Source organism: Salarias fasciatus, chromosome 22 (genome assembly GCF_902148845.1).
Source record: "Salarias fasciatus chromosome 22, fSalaFa1.1, whole genome shotgun sequence".
In the NCBI taxonomy this organism is placed as follows: Eukaryota; Metazoa; Chordata; class Actinopteri; order Blenniiformes; family Blenniidae; genus Salarias; species Salarias fasciatus.
The window spans coordinates 18,572,764-18,595,418 of NC_043765.1; the positions used below are offsets into that span (position 1 = coordinate 18,572,764).

The 22,655-nt window shown below is 43.5% G+C and overlaps 1 protein-coding gene across 1 annotated transcript; it reads left to right on the forward strand.

Annotated features, from left to right (window-relative positions):
- Positions 1-1,100: 1,100 nt before the first annotated feature.
- Positions 1,101-22,279, forward strand: zbtb10 (zinc finger and BTB domain containing 10). The gene is made up of 5 exons (XM_030120550.1): positions 1,101-2,061; positions 8,626-9,655; positions 14,732-14,797; positions 17,625-17,800; positions 19,401-22,279. The coding sequence occupies exons 1-5, from the start codon at positions 1,378-1,380 to the stop codon at positions 19,680-19,682; spliced, it is 2,238 nt and encodes a 745-aa protein (XP_029976410.1). The 5' UTR covers positions 1,101-1,377; the 3' UTR covers positions 19,683-22,279.
- The last annotated feature ends 376 nt before the right edge of the window (positions 22,280-22,655 follow it).

The following is a 22,655-nucleotide window of genomic DNA, read 5'->3' on the forward strand; positions in this document are numbered from 1 at the left end:
GTGAGTACTCATGAGAGACAGATAGAATAAATAGACACACTAATTGTACACAGCTTGTTTTAACACCCCTTTGGGAATTTACCCATTACAGCTGGATACACAATCCTCCCCCATATTGTAATCAAAACCTGGGTTAAATCCTCTTCTTGTTCACACGCTGTGTGCAAAGCCCTTAATTGGAGAGCTCTGAAACTATACACCCAACTATGTCAAGCATCACACTCAAAACACACAAGTAAGACGCTCACAGGATAGAGTGCCACCTGCTGGTTTTAATTCTAACCACAGGAAACAGAAAAAAAAAGACTTGGCAGATGGTATAAGTGAGAAAAATCTCACTGTAAGCTTTAACAACTCATTTGTCCCTGAAAAATTACAGTTTGTGGTAAAGCACACGCAGTTTGTGATTTGTTCAAATAGATGATCTGGAAGACTAAATTTCAAACTTCGATTTGCCTGAAAAAAAATCTTAAAAGTCTTTAAACACCTCATTAATTGAAGCAGAAAAATGAAGGGACTCACATACAAGTCAGTCACAGAAATTACCAAGTTATCATGTCGAGTTCTTAACATGCATCATGTGATTGATTTGTAATTGATCTTGGTATGACAATTCAAATGGCATGACATATTTTCAGGTGCTTCAAATGAAATAGCATTTTATATCATGACATAAGTTACATTGAAATGATATGAATAATAAACGGGAAATTATGTGATAATCGTATGAAATATGACGATAATAAATTACATTGTTTAATTTTATGAAAATATGAAATGCATATATATATATATATATATATATATAATTTTATTTTTTGCGCACCCTGTAATTAAAATGCGATAATGGCTCGTAAAGTTTCAATGTTCAGTTCCACTTCACGGTTGTCTTGCAGACATAATGTTAGTATTATTCTGGTTACCCCGCTCAGCAGGAGGTGGCACAAAAGTCGACATTAATAGACTGAGAGAACAAGCCGAGTGAAAAGATGAAAAGCATGCGGAAAAAGGGTGCAGCTCTCTCACACAAAGCCCCCTCGCTGATCCAGCAGCACCCCCATCTTCCTTTAAAAGCCGCCCCCTCCCTCCGCGCCCCCCCTTTCCCTGCTCGAGGTGCATTGTGGGGAGGAAAGTCGTTGCCATTCGACCTCTGCGGGGCCTGCGCGGACGCAGCGAGAACCCTCAAATTCATTATGCCTTTAAAACCTTTATTTATTTCCGCATAACCTACATACTCTCACCGGGAGGGCCAGGCGGAGAAAAGAAGCGACGACGGTCCATCTCTTTCGGGAAGATACGGCGCTCACAAGTACATAATTCTCGTGTCGGAGGAGGATACAGTTGAGAAAGTGAAGATTCAGATATATATTGAGAAAAATGTCCGGTGAGAGAAACCGCAGGTCGCTGGCTTTCCGAGGAGGTGGATTGGCTGGGTTAACGGGCTCCAGCGGCATCGGTGGGGGGAACTGTAACAGCTGGGAGGCCCCGGCCTGTCAAGACCGACATTTTAACGGGAACAGGCCGGATCAGGAGGAGGACAGGGATCTGGGGGCGAGAGGACCGTCGCAGAAGCGAGGAGTGGAGGGCGCTGGGTCTGTCAGCGACAGCACGGAACCCGAGGCGGAGGAAGAAGAGGACCCGGAAGGGGGCAGCTGGGCAGCCGGGGACGGCGACGATCGCGTCGGCTCGGTGGTGGAAGCGGCGAACGGGTCCCGGGAGGGGAGCAGTTGGACGGAGGGGAACGGTCCCAGCAGCGCCGACGGCCCGGATAGTGGAAGCGGGGCGAGGGGGGGCGCCGAGCCGGGATCCAGGAAATCTGGGGTAGAGATGAGACCGCAGACGCTGCTTCAGAAACACTCACTTTTTCACGCTTCGTGGTTGCAAGAATTTCCATGGCTGAAATTTTGCCAGGAGACGGGACTCATGTCTTGCTCCTGGTGTCACAACATTGCCACTAAAAACAGCGACGAGCTGGTGAAAGGGAGTCGCAACTACAAGCGGGCCTTGCTGCTGAGACATCACCTGTCTTCTGAGCACGGGAGAAATGACCCCACCAAACAGGTAACGTTAGCTCCGCGACGTGACACCCAACACCCGCCGCGCGGCTGCTTCGTGATGTGTGTTGGCCTTAAACTGTTTTTCATAACTTCTGCCAACGGTGAATGTGGGAATGAGGGTGTTACTTAAGCTCCACAATCCCTTCTCCGGGCTAATTAGATAGCATCGGGCTGCTAACCTGCGCTAACGGCTAGCTTAGCTTCCAACAGCCGCTCGGAGTGGGGCTGTCTCGCCGGCTGTAGGTGGCCCAGAGGCGGCAGTGGAAAGCCCCTAGCGAGGCTCCGGGGGTACTGATAGGCGAATACGATGAGCCACATATGAGTGTGGATGCGACGGACCCTTTAGATCTGTGTATAATGTCAATGTGTGTCCACTCTGTGGCCAACACGTACAGACATGTTCTCCTGTTTGACACCTGCCAGCTACTATCCCCCAGAGGCTGTTTCTCTGCACCGATGGCTTTCTTACAGCAGCTAAACCGCTTATCATCCATTCTTGATTGCCTGTGAGATAATAGTCAATTGGACTTTTATGAAATGTTTTATTGTATGCACGCTGTACAATAACCCATGTTTTGTTGGGTCAGCAGTTGTCTTGATTGCTAGCTTGCTAGAGGTCACACAATGGCAAGAGCTCGACCCTGGCAGCCTTTGGGGAACCGCACCCCTTCCCAACCCCCCGCCTCTCAAGCAGTTCTGCTGCCTCGCAGTCCCGGGTGACCTCTGGCGCATTTCTTCCTCCTCCTCCACCACCACCTCCTCCCTTTAGGGAGCTAAATTAGAGGCATTGTGCGAGAATGACCCCCCAAAATCCATAGCTGGTGTCATTTGCAATGCTAGACAAGAGCAGGAGAGTAAATCATGCTGCCCGGCATGTTGCCCAGAGCCTGACAGCTTGCTTGCCCAGAGGCAGCCTTTGAATAGGCTTGAATGAGTGAAACAGACTTGGGTAATAAAATGACACACAGACTCACCTGGGTCTCCATCTGCATTTTTGCATCAGTTGTAAGTGGCTGATTAAGTTTATTGCTTATCATAGGATTAGAACTTCATCTTCCATCTGAAAGACTGAAAGAATTAGAATAATCACCCGTGCTACGATATATTGACTTAGTGTTTTACAGAAAGTTTTGGTAGACATTTGTTTTATAGTATTTGAATATTGAAAGCAGATACACATCCACCTCATTTGTAAAAGTGAATTCAGCCTTTTTTGATATGGATGGGATGTTTTATTGGTTCATTATATTTATTGCCATGTAAGCAACACTTCTAATCTTTCAGTGACCTCATAAAAACAGGGAGGGCAGATTTACCCATACAATATGGTGTCAAAGGGCAATCCTCCCGTCAGTGCCATATTAAAAAAAAAAAAAAACCCTACACTGTCACTTACAGTTCCCTATGCGCTGTCATATCCTTCCTCATATCCTGGCAATAGTCTGAGCTGTCATGAGAATTAAGAGCGAGATGCTATTTGACTCTAATTTGTGCGCGAAGAGGATTTCACCACTACATTTAGTTCCTTCCTTTTGTACACGCCATCACTAATCAGAATGACTTAAAGTGATCCACTAACTTGTACACATCTCTAATTGGTAAGGAGAGGAGCAGGAGTGGATTAGGGGCTTGGTGTGGCTTTTCCCTAGCAACAAGGACCCCAGACACTGTATCGAGAGGTTAACCAGGCCATTCGCTCAAAGGAGAGTAGTGCGGAAAGAGAGTCCCATTGCAGCACTGTTGGAAAGGATTTCATTCTGATTTGTTTTGTCATTTTTTAGTGTTTCAATTTTCCTTTTTTTCATGTAACTGAATTCAGTGTTTATCTTTAAAGACAGCTTCTGTAAAATACATTTGTAATCTTCATACGTACAGTGCTGTTGAAATAAAGGGCAGCACTGTAAGGAAGTCTGCATTGTGAGGCAGTACATTAAAGAGGAATTATGGTGTTATGAGGCAACGTCTTGTTCTGTTCACCCATTCCTGATGTTAGTCAGGCCTCTGCTGCATTTGTTGAAGCTAACTCAATTACCCCTTGCACACCAGGGCAGCTGTGGTAAATGTGGGTATCCTTGGAGAAGGGGGCTGTTGTCCTTAATTCACTAGACGTAGTCTTGTGCTTAGATTGTTCCCTATGCTTGCTGGTTAAAGGTCACAGTACAGCAAAAGCCTCTGACATAGAATCATTTAAATAGTGTAGGATCAGTAAATCAAACCTTGCATCTTTTTTTTTTAAGTGTTTTATTCTTTTGATATGTAAAGTTGATGTGTGTTGAAACGCGTCTTTGGTCAGCTCCTTGTCGTGGTCATTTATAGGAACGTACTTCTGTAATAGTCGGCCCATTTATATTATCACACACAGTGCTACATAGTATGATTACCACATGAAACTGCTCTTGGTTTCAGTTCTCTACGGTGAATATCCCACTGTAAGCTCTACTTCTCATTTACAAATCTTTTTCAGTATTTGTCAATCATGGTTATTCCACGATCATCAGTAACAAATGTGAATTCCTTCTTTTATAAGCACTTAATTACCACACCGCAACATACAAGTCAGGATAGTAAAGTCAGGTCAGATGATGTTTGTTGACTTGTTTATTTGGTGGATAAGCAAATGCTCAGCCTATATTACTGTCAGCTTACATTAAATTTAAAGTAAACAAATGGCACTTTAGTTTTAGAAAAAGAAACACCAATATGTTAAGTTGTTTCACTTTTTTCCTAACACCACTTTCATCGTAAGGGAGTCTCCCCCAATGGGGAAGCGGACCCACGCATTGAGGCTTGGTGCCTGGCAAATAGATGGGATGTTTATTGGGGGCCACAGGTCAGGGAAACGGGTGGGGTGGAGCCTGAGGGAGAATTCTTCTCGTTGATTCTGCCAGCGACAACCCCCCCAACTGTTTAGCATTGTTACGAGGCAGGGAGACACTCAGTGCAGCCCTCCCACACCTTGGGCCAAACGCACACTGCGGTATTGTTTCAGTATCTGGGGACAGACGGGTTGGGTGGGAGAAGAGGAGTGGTGGGGGGGGGGGGCTGAGTGAAGGATACATTTGATGTGGGGAGTTAAAGAGAGACTGGTTGAGGATGGCCTCAAGGCTGGGCTGGTCATGGGACTGGATTGATACTGGGTAGGGGGCTGATTTAGTAAATGAGGAGGAGAAAAACATGCGCATGGAAGGTAAACAAAATGTGGCCCCAGTGGGTCATTATGTTTCATGGGGACTGTGTCGTATCACATGATCTCTTCGAGGTGTGTCTCAGTGCTTGTCGTGGATGTGATGGCCTTGGGGCTTCGCGGTTTGTTTGGGTTTGTGGTTTATTTTGTTGAAACACTCTTTTGGAACCAAGTTGTGGCATATCTTCACTGTATAAGCGCTGCATCCAAAAACTTGAATTTATGGCCATCTTGGTTTGTTTCATCCACTCCACCTGTAAATCTTGCGTTGTTGGCCGTTCACTGCAGATTTTGAAGCCTTTTTGTTTGACCTAGATCAAAGAATTCCTTTTCCATAGCGGTCTTTTGGGTTTTGTGCTCCCTTTCTGCCTTTCATACTTCCATCCCTGCCATCTCTGGCTTGAATAAAAACCCAGCCACGTCATCACTGGGGGTAGGATAGGCCGATATTGTCCCCACATTCTCTCTTGGCTGAGCTCAGGCAGGTTTTTGCCTCCAGCATCTGCTGTGCAGGGTTGATCTGCTGGTTCTCTAAGCTCCCCGCTCACACGTGGCACATCTGGAGAAAGGATGATGCTGCTGATGAGGAGAGTGTGGAGAGCCATGCCCAGTACCAGGCTGTCCGAACCTGACTGCTGTAGGTACTCACTCATAACTTGTAATAGCCGTTGATTGTTAACACAGACATGGTAGTCTGGTGTTTGGATATTGATGAGTGATTATTTGAAATTTGAGATGAAGTTATTGCATCTCTTTTATTATATTTTCACACTCGTCCCTATTTGTGTGTTTTAGGTTTACTGTAGATTTTCAATTAAATAAAGGGCCGTAGTCAAAAAAATGTGTAAACTGCAGGCGCTGACAATCAAAGTTGAAAGCATATTCGGTGCCTCTTGCAGCAGTAGCTCTCCTGCCTTTCACCACTCCAATATATTTCACCACAGTACTCAACATGATGACCATGTCCCTCCAGAGGCTTTGATGTGTATATCATGGAATAATTTTTCTCCCTTCGCTCCTCATCCTCTTAGCCTCACCCACATGCACGATGGCTCCTTTCTATGCTTGCGAGTGGGAGCTGCTGTGTAATAAGAGAGTGAGTGCTGAGCCTTTTCACAAAGGCCCACAGTGAGTGGACAATAAGCCTCGGGGAGAACATGGGCTATTGTGCAGGCTAAAATGGGGTGACCCAACTCCTTCTCTATCACGCTCGCTTTCTGTCCCCCTCTGCTCCACATTTCCTCTCCTGCCCTTTTTCCTCAGCGCTCAAGGTTTTGCTCTCTCTATCTCCTCATAAGTCTTGGCTTTTGTGTGTCTGTGTGTGTGTTATCAGGGTGCTCACAAACCACTTTTCATGGTCTTTTCAAATACCATGCTGTCAGTTCTGTTTCTATAGGTTTCACATGTCTTCATATTTTCCATCTTTGCATCCTCTATTCATTTTGAGTAGTCTTTAAAGCATGTCAATCCTTTCAACTGTCTCATTCTGCCTTGCGTTTTATTCTCTCCCATCTCTCTCTGCCTCCATCTCTCTCCCTCCAGCTGTGGCAGAGGATGATAAGCCCCCCTATACTGTCCTGTGTGCCCAGGCTGCCTGGACAAGAGCTGCAGTGTGGGGGGAGAAGGGGTGGTGGTGGTGGGTGGGTGGGGGCTGGGTGGGGACCTCAGAGAAATGGATTTAATCTGAATTACTCGGGCTGAAACCCCAGCTGTGTGTATGTGGAGGCAGCCTGGTTCCTGTGTGTTTTTGTGTGCGTGTACATGCATGTGTGTGCAGTGGGCGGGGGCAAAAATGCAGGGCTGGAGCAATGTGAATTATTCTGGATTAGGACATCTGCTCTGCAATTCTAAAATGACCCAGAGATGTATGCCCCGCTTGTGTGTATTGTGTGGAAAAGCTATACCGCCTTCTACATATTCTAGGTGTTGGTGCATCTTTGAATTGTATTTACTGGTGTATTTGGTGAGCTTGTGTGCTTTTACCTCAGCCCACACCTTATGGGTGCCACATATTTTGTAAGCATATGCTGGCATGTGTGTATTTCGCCCTGCTTCTGCTCAGTACCAGGTTGGCCCATTGCCCTCCCACCCCCCCCTCTCCTCCCCTGATCCTCCTGTTATGAGGGAGTGGGGTCTGTTACAGGGTAGTTCTGTTCCTTTGCCAGTTCCTCCCGCGTTCAACACCAAGTTGTGTCCTGCTTTAGACGCTTATCAAACTCTTCATGCATTTATAGCCTGCTTTATATTGAGAAATTAGAATGGCATCACTTCACTGTTCAGGAATGTGTTGCTAATGTTCTTTACGGTCTAAATATGTGAACATTAGAATATTTGTCAGTCAATGTGAATTATTTGTGCTCGCTCTCAGTTCTCTTCTGTTTTGTGATGAAATTATAAAACTTTGCTGTTGCTTCACAGTGAAGAAGAGCTTTTTCAGAGCGTAAAAATAGTGCTTAAGAAGTGTCCTCGGTTTTTTTAAGGAATCTCTATCGTCCAATCTGAAGTCCCTAGACCTTTTTGATGTAGTGGTTTTAATTTATTTTTACCCTAGTATGCTACCAAAATCTTGAAAGGAACTGAATCAATGAGCTTTCTTTCCACAGAGATCTGCTGCAATTTGTTCCCCATGCCACTGTCTAAAGGGACACAAATAACCTTAAAAGTCATTATCTTACTAGTAGTAACTTTTGATTCTTGTGTTGTAAGCGCTTTTCATTTTTTTCAGTAATAGAGTCACAGCTTGTGCAAAGAAGCCTCCTGCTGAGGTTGTCGCAGTGTTAGTTTCTAAAAAGCCATTAGGATAAGCTTTTACTCGGGGTCTGGGTGTTTGAATCCTGGTTGCATTGGCTTGCTATGATGACTGTGTTAGAAAGGAGCCACCACATAAACTTTTGTTTTGTTACATTTGATCAAAAAAGTTGCATATCCTCTCCTTGGTACCATGGCCTGAGTTTAACTTTTTGAATGCTGTGGCTATTTCCTACACAAAATGCTGTCAGTATGAAGAGTCACTCGATCATTGAATGTTCCGTTGTTGTTTTTTTAAGCTTACTTTTTGTCACTAGAGCCATACAGTAGTTTTCATAGCCGAATCAAACTGACTGTAAGACAATATAATGCCACTCAGGCTTAAAGTGGTACGCCTTGCATTACCTCATTCCCACCTCCCCCTCGACAGAAGCCTGTCAAACCTGTTTTACCTCCAAGGCAGGTGCAGTGCTCTCACACGAAGAACCCAGAGGGTGTATGTATGTGTGTTTTCACAAAGCCAGGACGACTGACATGCAAAACACATTTGTGTGTAATTACGTTTGTCCTTTTCTTTGAAGTTATTTCTGTCTGCACCCAGACAATAATTTTGTCTCTCTTTCTTTTACTTTAAAGGAGACGGTGAGGCCCTCGGACAGTGCCAGCCCCTCCACTAACTGCTCAGAGGAAGACTACCGCAACAAACCCAATGAGAACTCCTACTGTTACCAGCTCCTCCAGGAGTTGGACAAGCAACGCAAAAGTGGAATCCTCTGTGACGTCAACATAGTCGTCTCAGGCCAGGTGTTTCGTGCACACAAGAACATCCTGGTTGCGGGCAGCCGCTACTTTAAAACCCTCTACTGTCTGACCAAGAGTGAGGCCCAGGACCAAGCCACGGTCACACACCTGGATGTCGCTGCTGTGCAGGGCTTCTCGGTAATCCTCGACTTTCTCTACTCCGGGAATCTGCTGCTCACAAGCCAAAATGCCATTGAAGTGATGTCCGTTGCTAGTTACCTCCAAATGACAGAGGTTGTACAGTCGTGTAGGGCTTTTATAAAAGATGCTCTGAATATCAGCATCAAACAGGAGGCTCCTGATTCTGTCGTGGTGGACTATAACAAAAGGCAGATGGTGGCCAAAGAGGGACAGCGGGGGCTGGACCGCAAACCAAGCAACTTCTGGGCCACGAGCATCCTGTCGAAGCTGTCCATCAAGGCCAGCACCAACCAAGGAAAGGAGGCCATGGAGGAAGATGACGAAACTGGCAGGGTGAAGGAGGAGACCAGTGATATAGAAGTGACAGTGGCGGGGGGTGAGGGCTGTGCCCTGGTGACCCCCGGAACCTCTGGTAGTTGGACCCACAATGACAACTCATCCGATTCAGCAGAGACCAATGAAACGCGAACAGCGAGTGGCCAGACGCAGGTCTTCGTCTGGAACGAGCCGGCCACAGGTGGCACCGCCGTGGCACCCGCAGCGATAAAACGAGAGGCACCGGACGCCGCGGCTGGAAGTGGGAGGAGGAAAAAGCAGACCACCACGCGACGATTTGTCTACAACTTCCCACCAGAGCCAGAAGAAGGATTTGACGAGGGCATGTTTATTCAGCCCTCTGCCTCCTACCCCAGAGAAGACTTCTCCTCCCTCTCCGAAAATGCCGGTAAAGCACACAATTATGCTTTTGAAACACCTCATACAGTCTGCACTCAGTCATTTCTCAGATAATGGTTCATACACTTAACACATCAGTAAATGGGTGAAACAGAGGTGTGTTTTAACGTAGAGCAGTGTGTTTGAAAGATCTCTGTGACTCATGGTCCATGCATAATTTGAATGCAATTTTACACACTGCATGCTAATATAGACCCCAGCACATCAAAGAAGAAGAATATTAACACGGACACATTCTGGTGCTACCTTTACAATACTATGGCCTCAAGTGTGCAAACTGGGTCAAAAGCTGCTTCTCGTTAAAAACATGTATGCCAAATAATTTTATCATCGAGCAAGCTGCTTTTCTGCCTCTAATACATCTCCACATCATGATCTTTTCCAATACCTGAAACAAAATTGGACAGAATAATATAGTTCCTCTAACTAGCCATGTTCCATATAGCATATCTGTTTACGTTGGTAACTTATAAGTGGTTCAGTCGGTCTTCAGTTTGTGTGTATATGATGCTTTTTTGAGGGAATCGGTTACATAGACATTAGCTACATCCAGTAAGTACAGTGTTCACAGATCCTGACTGTTCCATCGCTGATTCATAGGTTGAAACTAGAAATATGCTGCTCTGAGATCATGTGGATGCTTCCAGGATATTTCCCAAATGAGTTAAAGCAATACATGCATTTTTGCCTGCCCCTACAGCTAATGCTATCAAGGTACAGTTATCCAATTATCTGAATTGTTTTTTACAAAATGTTGTCTTAATTTACACACAATTTTTAACCAGCTGCAGCTTTACAAATTTAGATCTAGTAAATAACTAGTACCTCCAAGATGTGGAAGAATTCAAGTGTGATAATTACGTTTATACCAACTATAACATTTTAACTGGTTTCCTGGAAAGAGTGCCATGTAATACTTTTTTTTTTTGCCTAATAATCACTCATGTAATCTCTTGCTTTAGTCATAACATTAGGTAATTATTTTGAGCAGCCTTAAGTGGTTATTTTTGCCGACCGTTGAAGGCATTACCTCATCCTCTAAAACCAGCTCACAAGACGCGACACTCACTTAATTGTGAGAACCGTGTTTTTAAGGCAGAGGAATGGTGGGAATGTTGTAGCCCCTGCAGATATTGCTGAGTTTGTTTAAATTTATGCATTTTGAAGATTCCAGTTTTCAGGAGAAAGTTTAGCTTTACACATGTGTGTGATCAAATTTAATTTAAGCGATATCTGTACTAAAATCCTGTACATGTAGACTGTTGACCCCAGATGTACTATTGGTATTGATCGCTCCACCGGGTGGGTCAGTGGGTTTGGAGAGGACAGCCACATCGGGTCATCTGGTTTCAGCATCTGATCAGCTGCCGGCAGCAGCAATCCCAGATTCATATGAATGATCTTTCAGCTCTTTTGACCTATCTAATCATGCCCAACATGTAATCTCCTCACAGCTGATCGATGCCCACAGAGCAGAACACTGGCATGGCCACTAGTATTCAATACCAGATAAGGATTATAAGCAAAAAACATTCAAGATTTCTAACAACGCCAAGCTATCGCAGCTAAAATCGAGAACATTTGTCGGCCAGATGGCAAAGATCAGTGGGTTGCTGGGCAAATCGTGACTTTATTTCTTCGTCTCATTTTAACGGCTGATATTAAATATATAGATGTCCAAGACAGATAAAAATGATTTATGCCAGGCATTAATTTTTGAAGGCAATACTTAATTCTGTGGTTGGCACCAGCGTCGGATCCGTTTGACCTTTGAAGAGGTTCCACATAATCAATTTTTCAATCCTCTTTTTCTTGCTTGATGAAATCGCCCCATCCTCTGCATATTTCCTGTCTCTGTTCACCCTTTGATACCTTCCCCTCTCTATCTCTTAATCTATCTCCTGCTCCATCCATCCATCCCATCCCGTCCCATAGTGCAGTTCTCCTGGTAATCTCTCCTTTTAGCTGCAGTCTCCTCGGTGTTCTGTTAGTCCCATTAGGGCTGCACTCCATGTAACCATAATGATATCGCATATTAAGTGGAGTGTTATGGAGAGGGGGAGGGGGAAGTGTGTGAGGCGCACAGTGTGTGTAGAAATGGAGAGCTACATTTCGTGTGCGAGTGTGAGAGAGAAACTCTTGGTGATGGAGGATAATGTAGGAAGTATCGAGGAAGCGGTTCTTCCCCCAGGCCTCCCTAAATGTTCTCGAATGCTCTTAGTGCCTGCAGCCCGTCCTCAGGCCGATTTAGGACACGTTCACTCCAACACTGTTTGGTCCGTACCAGAGTTTGTTTCGGGGATAGTCTGGTTCGTTTGGGCAGGTGTGAAAGCCGCCACCTCTCCACCCCCCCCCATGCCTGAAATATAAATATTTGAACATATGGTTCAATTTCCATTTCTGTAAAGCATGAATATTATGAACATTTGTCTGAAGGGAATGTTTAAAAATTACATCTTTTCAGTCGAGTCCCTTCACTGGAATAGTAAAGAACAAGGAATCTCTGGAAGTGTTTGGACCAACTTTAAGCCAAACATATGAGGGTGTTGGTGTCCAGACGATTCAGAGCTGAAATGAGCCCCAGATTATCGCAGTGCTGTTAGATGTTGGTTCCAGAGGGCGGCCTCTCGCCAGTATCATGACTACGCCAAGAGAACAAAATGAACAAGTCAAGCCAGTTACATGTTGAATCATACATCGATTTATCCTCTATTCCAACTTTTTTTAGTTTACGGCTTTAGGAAGGGGGTACCTGTCCCAGCAGACATTTGCTTGATGGTGGGAACGAGGAAAATTCCCTGTCAAGGAAAGTCACATTTCCCAGTTTTTAGCATTTACATAACAGACAACTGCAAAGTTTGTCCCTGAAAACCTGCAAATAAAATGCAAACATCTTAATCTCTTTGGATTAATGCAATGGAATCTATGCTATGAAATCATATCGGTTTTAATGATCACTTTTACAAATGTTATAGCCTAACTCTGTAGATGATTGCTGGTTTTCCTTATGTTCATCATGTTCACTAATTATCTAGCAGTGCACCATATCCACCCTCAGGCCATAGTTTACCCTGAGAAATTTTAACCTGGCCCCTTCTGAGAAGATGTTTCCACACGGCTTTGCTGACGTAACACTTTGAGCCGGAATAGATGGTGTTTGGAAGCAAAATTCATATTTCAGCAGTATTTTTATAATCTGCTATTTGTCAAAAAAAAAAAAAAGCTTATCTATTGGTCTTGATCAAAATTTTTGTGTAACTGACAGAAATTATCCACCCAAGACATCTTTACTTCATGTAGGCCTGAGGTGCTTAGAATTTAATTTTTGGCATTGGAAATCCAGCTTTTCTTTTGACTGAAGACTTATTTTGGATTTTAGATTGTGATCATCTACACAGAAAACAGTCAAAATCATATTATTGCCATTTTCACCCCAGCAGTCCTGAACCTTTTATAGACAGAAACCTGTTTGTCACTACTCTTTACAACAGTCTTTCCCACAGTCTCTTTTCTGGCCATGCTTGATTTATCCAAGCTTTGCATTCAGTCTTCTTTTATTTTGTCTCTCTCTTGATGTGTCTGTCACATGATCACAAAAATGTTTGCTATGCTTTACTAAAATGCTTCATGGCAAAGTAAAGATTAGATGCAGTGATTATTCAATCTGCACATGAGAAGGTTTATTTGCTCATCTGCAAAACTTCTCACCAAAACTTCATTTTGAGTTATTAAATGGTTTATGAAGCCGCTCCGGCTTCTTGCCTGACTTGTCGATTGGCATATTTTTTTTTCAGCGCCCGTGTTTTGCCATCCTTGAATATGAGTTGTCCCAGTTTCCAGTAGTGCCGTCACGCTGTCGGCTTTCTACTTCGCTTCAGTTTGATTTCTGCAGTCATGGTTCAAGGATGAAAACACTGCAGCCCAAGTGGTGGCCCTCTTTTTTTTTTTCTATTGCATGGTTCACCACCCTGGCAAGGTTTTCTTTCTTTTGTCATTGCAGATTCAGATAAAATGTTCAGGCACTCAAACCATTTTTTAAATTATTATTTCCAATCACCTAGCGAGTGAAATACACTTGCTTTTCTGTCTGATTTTAAATGGTAAAAGATTAAAAAAAAAAAAAAATCAAGCAAACGCTCTCAGAAGTTGTGAAGGCAGCTGATGTTGGAGGTGGAGTTGTTGTGGAAAGTCGGAGCAGATGACGACTTTTGAAAGTGGAGCCTGGTTGTGAGGATGCGGGTGCTTTCCTGCTGCTGTCTGAACTCGAAGCCAACATGTGGCCAATAAATTCTTGGGTCTTCTCCAAACAGGACTGTTGGATTGTTTAAAGGGTGGGTGCTGCACACACACACACACACACACTCACAAAACAGGTGAAAATGAATTTGCATGTTCGCTCGTCTCTGCCGAAGCACACGCGAACACACCCGCGCAAAGTAACCCCTCCAGCTCCCCCTCAAACCCACCCCAACCCCCCCAACCCCCAACCCCACCCTCTCTGAGAGGTGCAAAGCCACTAGGGGCAGACCCTTCCCTCCCTAATCCTCGCTAATGCACCGGGGCTGTCCTCACTATTCCAAATATTGACCCAGGGAGCAGAGACACACTCACTCACACAGGGGCGTGTCTTTAATGGACTTTCAACGTTGATACTTCAGGAACCGGACACACACACACACACACACACACACACACACACAGGTGCTCATGCAACCACTTACAAAAGCAGGGTGTAACATGAGCTGGTGTGAGGGATTTAGTAATTAACCCCCTCCTCACTGTAGGACTATATTAGCTTTTTTGGGGGAGGGGGGGTTGGAGGATGGGGAGGGTAACACACTGCTTTGCATACAGTGCCTGTGTGTGTGTTTACCTGTGCTGTTCACTGAAACTTCCATTGTTCACATAGAGGGGAGGGGAGGGGTGGGGGGGGGGGGTAGCTGTGTTCAGAAAACATTACGAGGTGTGCACCTCCTCACCCCCTCCCTCCCCCACAGGCACTCAACCACCTCTCATCTCTCTCTCTCTCCCTCTTGCTCCTCTTGTCCCCTCCCCCCTTTCCCAGAACTGGCCAATCAGATCCAGTATAGCATCATCCAAGACTTACAGCAAGGGGAGTCCTGGGAGAATGGTAAGACGCCGCACGCAAGACTACAGCTTAGCGACCAGCTAAGACCAATCTAGGAAATCCTGTTATTTTTCATTATATTGTTGCAATGATTGTGGGTGGTCTGTTTATTGTGCATCATCTTAGTAAGATCAGATAAACACCCCATTCCCTTTGAACGATTCAAGGAATAGTAGTAAGATTGTAGCTCTGGAAAAGCATTACGATGAGCACATACCTAATGCTAAAATCTCCCTTTGGCATCAGGGAACAAATATTTATTCATCTGAAATTTTGCACCCAGAAAACGTGTAATCTTTGTTTTGTTAATGTCACTGACAAAGGAGAACATTTGGTTAAATAAGAAGCCATCTAGCACAAGGGTGGGTGTTCCTGATCCTGGAGGAGCTGCAGTCCTCCATATTTTCAATCTCCCCCCTGCTCCAGCACACCTGAATTTAATGGATCAGTACAGAACTCTGCAGAAAGCCTGATCATGAACCAGTCATTACTCTCTGGGGTGTTGAAGTGAGGAAACGTTGAACCTGTGGAGGAATGTGGCCCTGCAGGACCAGTAGGTCCCCTGATCTAATCTTCAGTGGTCCTCCTTCTGCAGTTCAGGTTAATGTAACAGACAACATGTCCTCGTAACAAAAGCTGTAAGAACAACTTGCATTAGGTGTGATGCTGAAAGCTAAAATGTCTTCCATTCTATAGCTTAAAAAAACAAACCCAGTGAATTCAGGCTCCCGCAGATGCAAATTTATCAGTTTCATCAGTGTTATTATCAGGCTACACTCTGCAGTGTGGATTTTATAAACCTCAGAGTGACAGGAAGTTTGACAGATGCTACAGAATGCTATATACAAAAAGTGGCAGTTTTATCTTGTACGTCATGCCAGCAGCTTCTGGAAATACGTGACGCAAACCACAAATGGAGCAATTGTTCAAGTAGCATTTTACTGCCAAGGACATTATGCATCATTTTACCCATTTGGGAATCTATTTATTATTTTTGACGGCGTCTTTTTGATCATGACTTTCTGCAGCGTTTCTCTTGGTTTTCAGCTGTAGCTCGTAGCTGTGCAGCGTAGTGAGATGGTGTTGTTGAAATTTCTCACACTGTCAGGAGATTATTTCAGGCTGTCTGGGGTCGCACGACAGCCGCCGTCTGAAAGTCTGTTTCACTTTACAATGCGAGACCACAGATTTCCAACCAAGTCTAGAATGTGAGCAACTCTAGTCAATGGTATGGATTTCTTTTGCCTAAAGACAGGAAAGTAACTGAGGCTGATCGCACAGTAACTTTGGGAGTCAATGTTTTACCTAAAATTAAATAGCTTCCTAAAAACCCCAGCAGTAAGTAAAGCGCATGTCGAGTAGGGAAGAAGAGAATGAATGGGTGAGTGAATGTATGCAGTATGAACGAGTATAAAAGTGGTGGACTCTCACTAAGAGGTAATTTTATAGGCAACGCAACGCCCTCTTCCATAAGGTGCTACTCTGCCGTTTTCAACGTACACAGCGAGTAAACACTCAGGTGACCTGCTTCTCATCAGCCCTCCCCCCCTCTTCGCTCTCCCCCTAGCAACCTGCCTTGACGACGCCTGTGTTGTGTTGCTCCCTGGCTCAAACAAAAGGAACGACCCTGTTACCCCACTCAGTCGCACAGGCCGGCCGGCCGGCCGTTCAGAAGCTTTATTAAAATCCATAAATTGCTTATCTGTTAGTAAAGCCGCCCGTTCGCTCTGGCCTCTGTGTGACAGCAGTACGGGAGCGATAATGAGGAGAGCAGGCATGCAAGGACGAGGGGATTTCGGGTTCTTCTTTTTGTGTGTTTGTGTACAGTAATAGAAATGAGACATGCTTTTTAAAGCTAATCTCAGTGGAAATTGCTCAATAATTCACATATTTAAAGAAACTCGGATTATTTCTGGACATTCATAGTTTCTTTTGAAAAGCTTGCAGTGTTTAATAATTAGCACGTGGATGTTTGTCACTAGAGACGTTGATGTGTTTGCTGAGTCGTTTTCACGCAGACATTTTCAGACGTGCACAACAAAGGCCTGGATTTAGCAATGTACACACACACCGGCAGGGTTTATGGTTCAGGTAGTGTCTTTATTAGACAAACGTTTTAGTTGCTCTCGAAATCCACGTGTATTGTATTCCACGTCTACTATGAGGATTCTCAGTGTATAGTTAAATTTATCCCTTTTTTAATCCATACCGTTTGTTACTGTGTCTCATTTGATCCTCAGTGTGAAACTAATCGCCTGAGGCCAACGGCGCATCTCTCTCCATTACGTTTGTGTGTTTCTGCCTTTTAGAGCTGAATGCCGCTTTCGGTTTCCTGCATCTGTTTCTGCAGATCCCAAAGCCTTTAATATGGTTTTGAAACTGGCTGTATGTGTGTGTTTTTTCCTTTTTGCTTATCCTTTGCAATATGTCCATGGTGAGCCCTCCAGCTTTATTAGCCGGTCACTCAGCAACAGTCACCACACTCCTAATTGTGTAAAACATGGCTGCTGTGAAGTCGTTTGCGTAGGTTAACAAAGTTGCACAGCACTGACTCGAATAATATTTGTTACATCTAAATTTGTGGTTCTCAGTAATGGCGACCGCATCCTAAACTCTGATTTTATAAACAGGATATCGACACACTGCTCTCTCATTAGAGGATCTATAGACGGAAATGTAGCTTTTATGATAATTATCTTCTTCCATCTCGGCGTTATTGCTTTGAAATAACTTCCTGCCTGATGAAAACTTCCCTCCCAGTTTGTTCAGGGACTGAGCCGCTCCTCGCTGACCGTCCTCCGTGTCTCCATGTTTGTTTTTCTCCTCCCAGGCGAGTCCGCACACCTAGCCCTCAATAAGCTTAAGTGCCCGCACTGTAACTACATCGCCAAGCACCGGCGCACGCTCAAGAGGCACCTGATCATCCACTCGGGTGTGCGCTCCTTCAGCTGTGACATCTGCGGCAAGCTGTTCACCCGCCGTGAGCACGTAAAGAGACATTCCCTGGTGAGTTCACATATGCCCCGGATCTGCTTCTCCCTCACCAGCACCACTATCACCACTACCGCCGCCGCCACCGCCGCCGCCGCGTGATGCAACTCCTCCAGCTCTTGCCAAACATGACTACACCCTCACATCCCTCCGCCTGTTGACCAGCTCTGGCTCCAAGACTGCAGGAGAAATATTTGGCTACAATATCTATTTTCTAATCGAGGGAGTGTTTCCCTGGTACAAAATGCCACAGAATAGAGGAAGATCAGATAAGAGCAGAGCTTTATTTCATAGGAAATTAACTGCTTTGAGGTGACTGAGGTGACAAAACGTATATACTTAAGCACATATTGAAAGAATAAGCAGGCTTTTTTTTTCTCGATGCTCAACAAAAATGCTAATGAAGATGATCACAGGCCAATAACAATCATGATCACTCTGATGGATTATTAACCAGTTAGCTTCAAACGTGTTCTTGAGCTGTGATTCAGCTGTGCTAACCGCTACGCCGCCGTACGAGCCTGAAGCAATCCAAATTTTCATAAAAGCTCACAAAACCTTCAGTCATGTTTTTTTTTAATTCATTAAAAATGCCAGAGAGTAACTCCTGCAGAAGTCGGGGCTACAAGATGTATGAGATGCTCTCAATTGACCACAAACACTTAGAAATGCTCTTTACAGATTAGTCAACAAGTTAAGCCATCAAAAACCTTTATTGTAATAAAAACAAATCAAAAATATACTAAAAACCAGCCTCCTGTTCCCCTCTGTTGGCTCTCAGTCCAACATGTATTTACCTAACCCTGAGGTCTGCAACCTTCACTTCCCAAAAATCCCTTTTTTAGTCTAGTATTCAGCAAATAAACATGTTTCCCTTCAAAATGAAGATAAAAGAGCTTATAACGGTTGTGTTCGACTTTGGTATTTGGGAACATTCTTGCTTTAGTGAGCGTGACGAACTGGTGAAATTTTATTGCCATTATCAGCTGTTTGAACTCTTTCATAGCGACAAATTAGTGCTAACAGATTTTTTTTTAAGCAGTAAAACCTCCACCACTGACACTGAAATCAAACCACATTGAGGGAAACTCCTCCTCCTCCCAGGCGGAAGCGTAACAAGCGATGGAGTCAGATCCCAGACGTTAGTCACCTGCAGTGAGCAGCGCTCAGATAATTGGATGCCATCTATATTTCACATGGTTTTCTTTATAATTACTTAACCCCGTGCTGAACTGTTGAGCGTGTGTCCTGCTGGTATCGACTGCCGGCCCCCGTGACCCTGAACTGGATAAAGCAGGGTAGAAAACGGAAGGATTATTCAGTCACCATAGCTGTAAGATCGCAGTACGCTTAGCCACCATATTCCCTGAGTTATTGACACTTTGACCATAGCGTTGGCTAATTTTTTACCTCAAACGCCCTCACTGCCGCAACTGGAGTTTGAACCCGGCTTTCCCACACTTCTGACGCAAGGCTGAACCAAACGCACCAGGAACACGACTGTAACGCAGCGAGAGGCAGAAGGCTCGCCGCACATTCAGTTCCGAGGTTTCGGTAAATCCAAGTCGCTCAACCTGCGCCTCGCCGTCTCCTCAACGCTCTCTTTCCTCCGCAGGTGCACAAGAAGGACAAGAAATACAAGTGCATGGTGTGCAAGAAGATCTTCATGCTGGCGGCCAGCGTGGGCATCCGCCACGGCTCGCGGCGCTACGGCGTGTGCGCGGACTGCGCCGACTCGCACCAGGCCACCCAGGAGGGCCTGGAGGGCATGGAGTTTCCCCGGGACGAAGACTTTGACGGGGAAGAAGGGGAGGAGGCGGAGGGGGAGGAACCCAACGACAACGACCAATCAAATTGGGGCGAGGGCAACGCTGGTGCTGCCCCGGAGGAGGACTGAGAAATTTAACAAGCTTGAGAAACAACAATTAAACAGAGAGAGAAAAAAAAAAAAACAAAGGTTGATGTTTAATATATTATGTATACAAAAACTAGCTGGTAAACAATCAACTCCAAAGTGCTATCAAACCTTGAGGTTACTTAATTGTGCAAGTATATGACAAAGATGGATTTTTAAAAAGAGCTTTGTTAGAGTGCAAACTCCAAGATGTACAGATTTTATTATGTGTCCAACTCTGGGTCCTGCGCCCACAAGAGACGATTCTAACGACGAATAATATGATGAATCAGGTTTTTTGGTGATGTATTTTTATTTTTATTTCCTGGTTTTTTTTTTTTTCTTTTTTTCGGGCAAAGTTGGGCAGGGTGTTTTTAGTTTCTGTGTTGAGATAGGCCAATCATCTAAACAAAGAAATGTTAATTATTTAATTTATGAAAAGAGGTTATTATGGTCTTATCAAATGGTCTAATTTTTATTATTTTGTGTGTGAGCGGAGCTGCAGTGACTGTCGCAGCTGCCCTCGGCTCACGCTTCACTCTGAAAGTATACTGCTTGGTGCTTGTAGAAGTACACAGAAGAAGAGCATTATTGTCCACAGGAAGATTTTATTTTGCTCTGTAGATCTTCTTTAGATGCGCTAAATATATTTTCTTTTTCTTTTTCTTTTTTTTTTTTTTTTCTTTCCCTGCACAAATCTTGGAACCAAAAAATCTGTTTTGTGACTCTGATGTATCGCAGCCATATTTATGATTAATTTAAGAGCGCTGTGATATTGTGCCAAACAGACCGCACACCAAGATTGAGCAGGAAACAAGAACTACTGAATACGCTTAAGAGAAAAAAAAAATAAAAATAACACGTTGGGTTTGTTGTTGAGTGTTGGGGGGGAGATATGAATAAAAAAAGAGAGAAAGTACAAGGGGAAATGTTATTGCTAGCTTTATACAAATCACAGCGTCACAGTAACACTTTATTATTATTAAAACAGAAGCATTTGACTTTCACTTAAAGCTTGAATTTTGCCAAATGATGAAACGTTTGGTGCTGTAATGCTTGTTGCAGAATACTGGACCTACAGGCTATATATGATGTTTATAATCATAAAGCTTAAACTGACTCAGTTATGCATATGTAATCAGCTTAAACTATAGAACACTGTTATGCTACGGCGACTATCAGGTATGCTTTGCCATTATTTTTAAGCTTTTTATTTTATTTAATGCACACACACACAGACACACACATGAACATACCATTTTGTAGAACTACCGGCAGTACTTGTAATTGACATTTTGAGGACCTAAGCGGACATCATTACATGTATGCGTTTGTTTATATTTGGTACTGAGGTTTTAAAGTAAATACAGTATAAATATATATATTTTGAATCACTTGAACGTAGGCTGCGAGGGAGGAGGAGGAGTGCAGAAATCATGATGTGTGTGATGTTTTAAAAAAAAGTCTAAGAGAACTCCATTTTTCATTTGTTGAAAAGGCAAAACGTCATCGGTTTTAATTTGATACGAGTTTGTTTTGTTTTGACTTTTTTTTTTTTGTTAGGTCTGCCAGGTAGAAAACACTTTGTTCCACAAAAAGTGAAGCTCTATGGCACCTCATAGACATGCACTTAACTTTTTGCGTTCATGAAAAGAAATTTCTTTTTATGTTTCTGTGTTTCCCCAAAAGCGGGTCTGAATGGAACTATATGAAAACTGTTGTCTTTCTTCCAATGCGCAACTTTTTTTTTTTATTATTATTACTAGACGTTCTTTTTGTTTCTCTTTTTTTTTGTTATTTAATATTATTATATTGACTCCAAAATGCAATCAAGACTGTTAATTTCTATTTGTCCAACCAAAATTGTTGTTTTTAATTATTGTTGAAATATAATGTATGAGAAGAAGCCAGGTGAATACTTGCTTAGTGTAGAAGATCCTTGCTCGTGTCTGTAATTGTTGCGATTTTTACGTGTTTTTATGCTCCAGAATCATTCACTTTACCCTCGAGACATGTTCGGTTTAATTTTTTTTTTTTTGTCCTTTCCACAGATGTTACCTTTTGCTCCTTTGTTCTTTCATTAAGCACATATTTCCTAAAAGAAACACGGGATTGTTTGCGGGTTAAAACCTTGGGAACAGCAGTATATCTGTTCGTATGCAGTGGATTATACAGTTTAACGTGCTGAAGCTCTGAGGAGACGGAAGACGTGTGATTTCCCCTTTACGCTCAGTGGAAGAAGATATATTTTAAATCATAGAGATATTCATCCTCTTCGTGTCACTTTTACCTTCAGATCACTGTGGGCGGGGTTATAGTGCGGATATATATATATATAAGTTGAGAATATATGAGATAAATATATATATATATGAAGAATATATTATTTAAGTAGTGGATTTACTTCATGAAACACATCGACAGTCAGCTACAAACCTCTGGAGATGAGGGTTTGTTTCCGTGAACCTAACCTTTCCACTTTCTCTCTCTCTCGCTCTCTGTTCACGCTGTGTGCTTGTCCATCACACCATCCTGTTGTCTCGTTTGTTCTTTTGATACTATTTACCATCCTACTGATTTTACTGTAATGAATGAAACTCAAAAACTATGATGTATCATTTTAGATTTTATGCTGTATTTGTTATATGGACAAGAAGAAAGAAAAAAAAAAAACCACACAAAAAAAAAATAACAAAGCAAAAACACTACAGATGTAAAGCAGAGGTTTTTTTTCCCCAGCTGTATTTTTTTACGCTGTTGCAAAAAGGTTGTATTTTTCAATTTCTCTCAAACTTTAACAGTGATGCAAAACTCGGGCCGCGCCTCAGTGCCCACCGAACACAGAGCAAATTCAGGTTACTCTTTTTACGTTTTTATCAAAGGTTTTCAAAGATGGAACTACATTCTCCTTTTTTCTGTCTGAATTGTACTACTGTTCCTCTCTATACTACATTTTAAGAATAAAACTTTGATATT

Excerpts from the sequence above, each read along its gene's own strand:
- zbtb10 (XM_030120550.1), top strand. The coding sequence starts at position 1,378 with ATGTCCGGTGAGAGAAACCGCAGGTCGCTGGCTTTCCGAGGAGGTGGA. Across the intron at positions 2,062-8,625 it reads GAAATGACCCCACCAAACAG|GAGACGGTGAGGCCCTCGGA; the intron begins GTAACGTTAGCT and ends TTTACTTTAAAG. Across the intron at positions 9,656-14,731 it reads CTCCCTCTCCGAAAATGCCG|AACTGGCCAATCAGATCCAG; the intron begins GTAAAGCACACA and ends CCCCTTTCCCAG.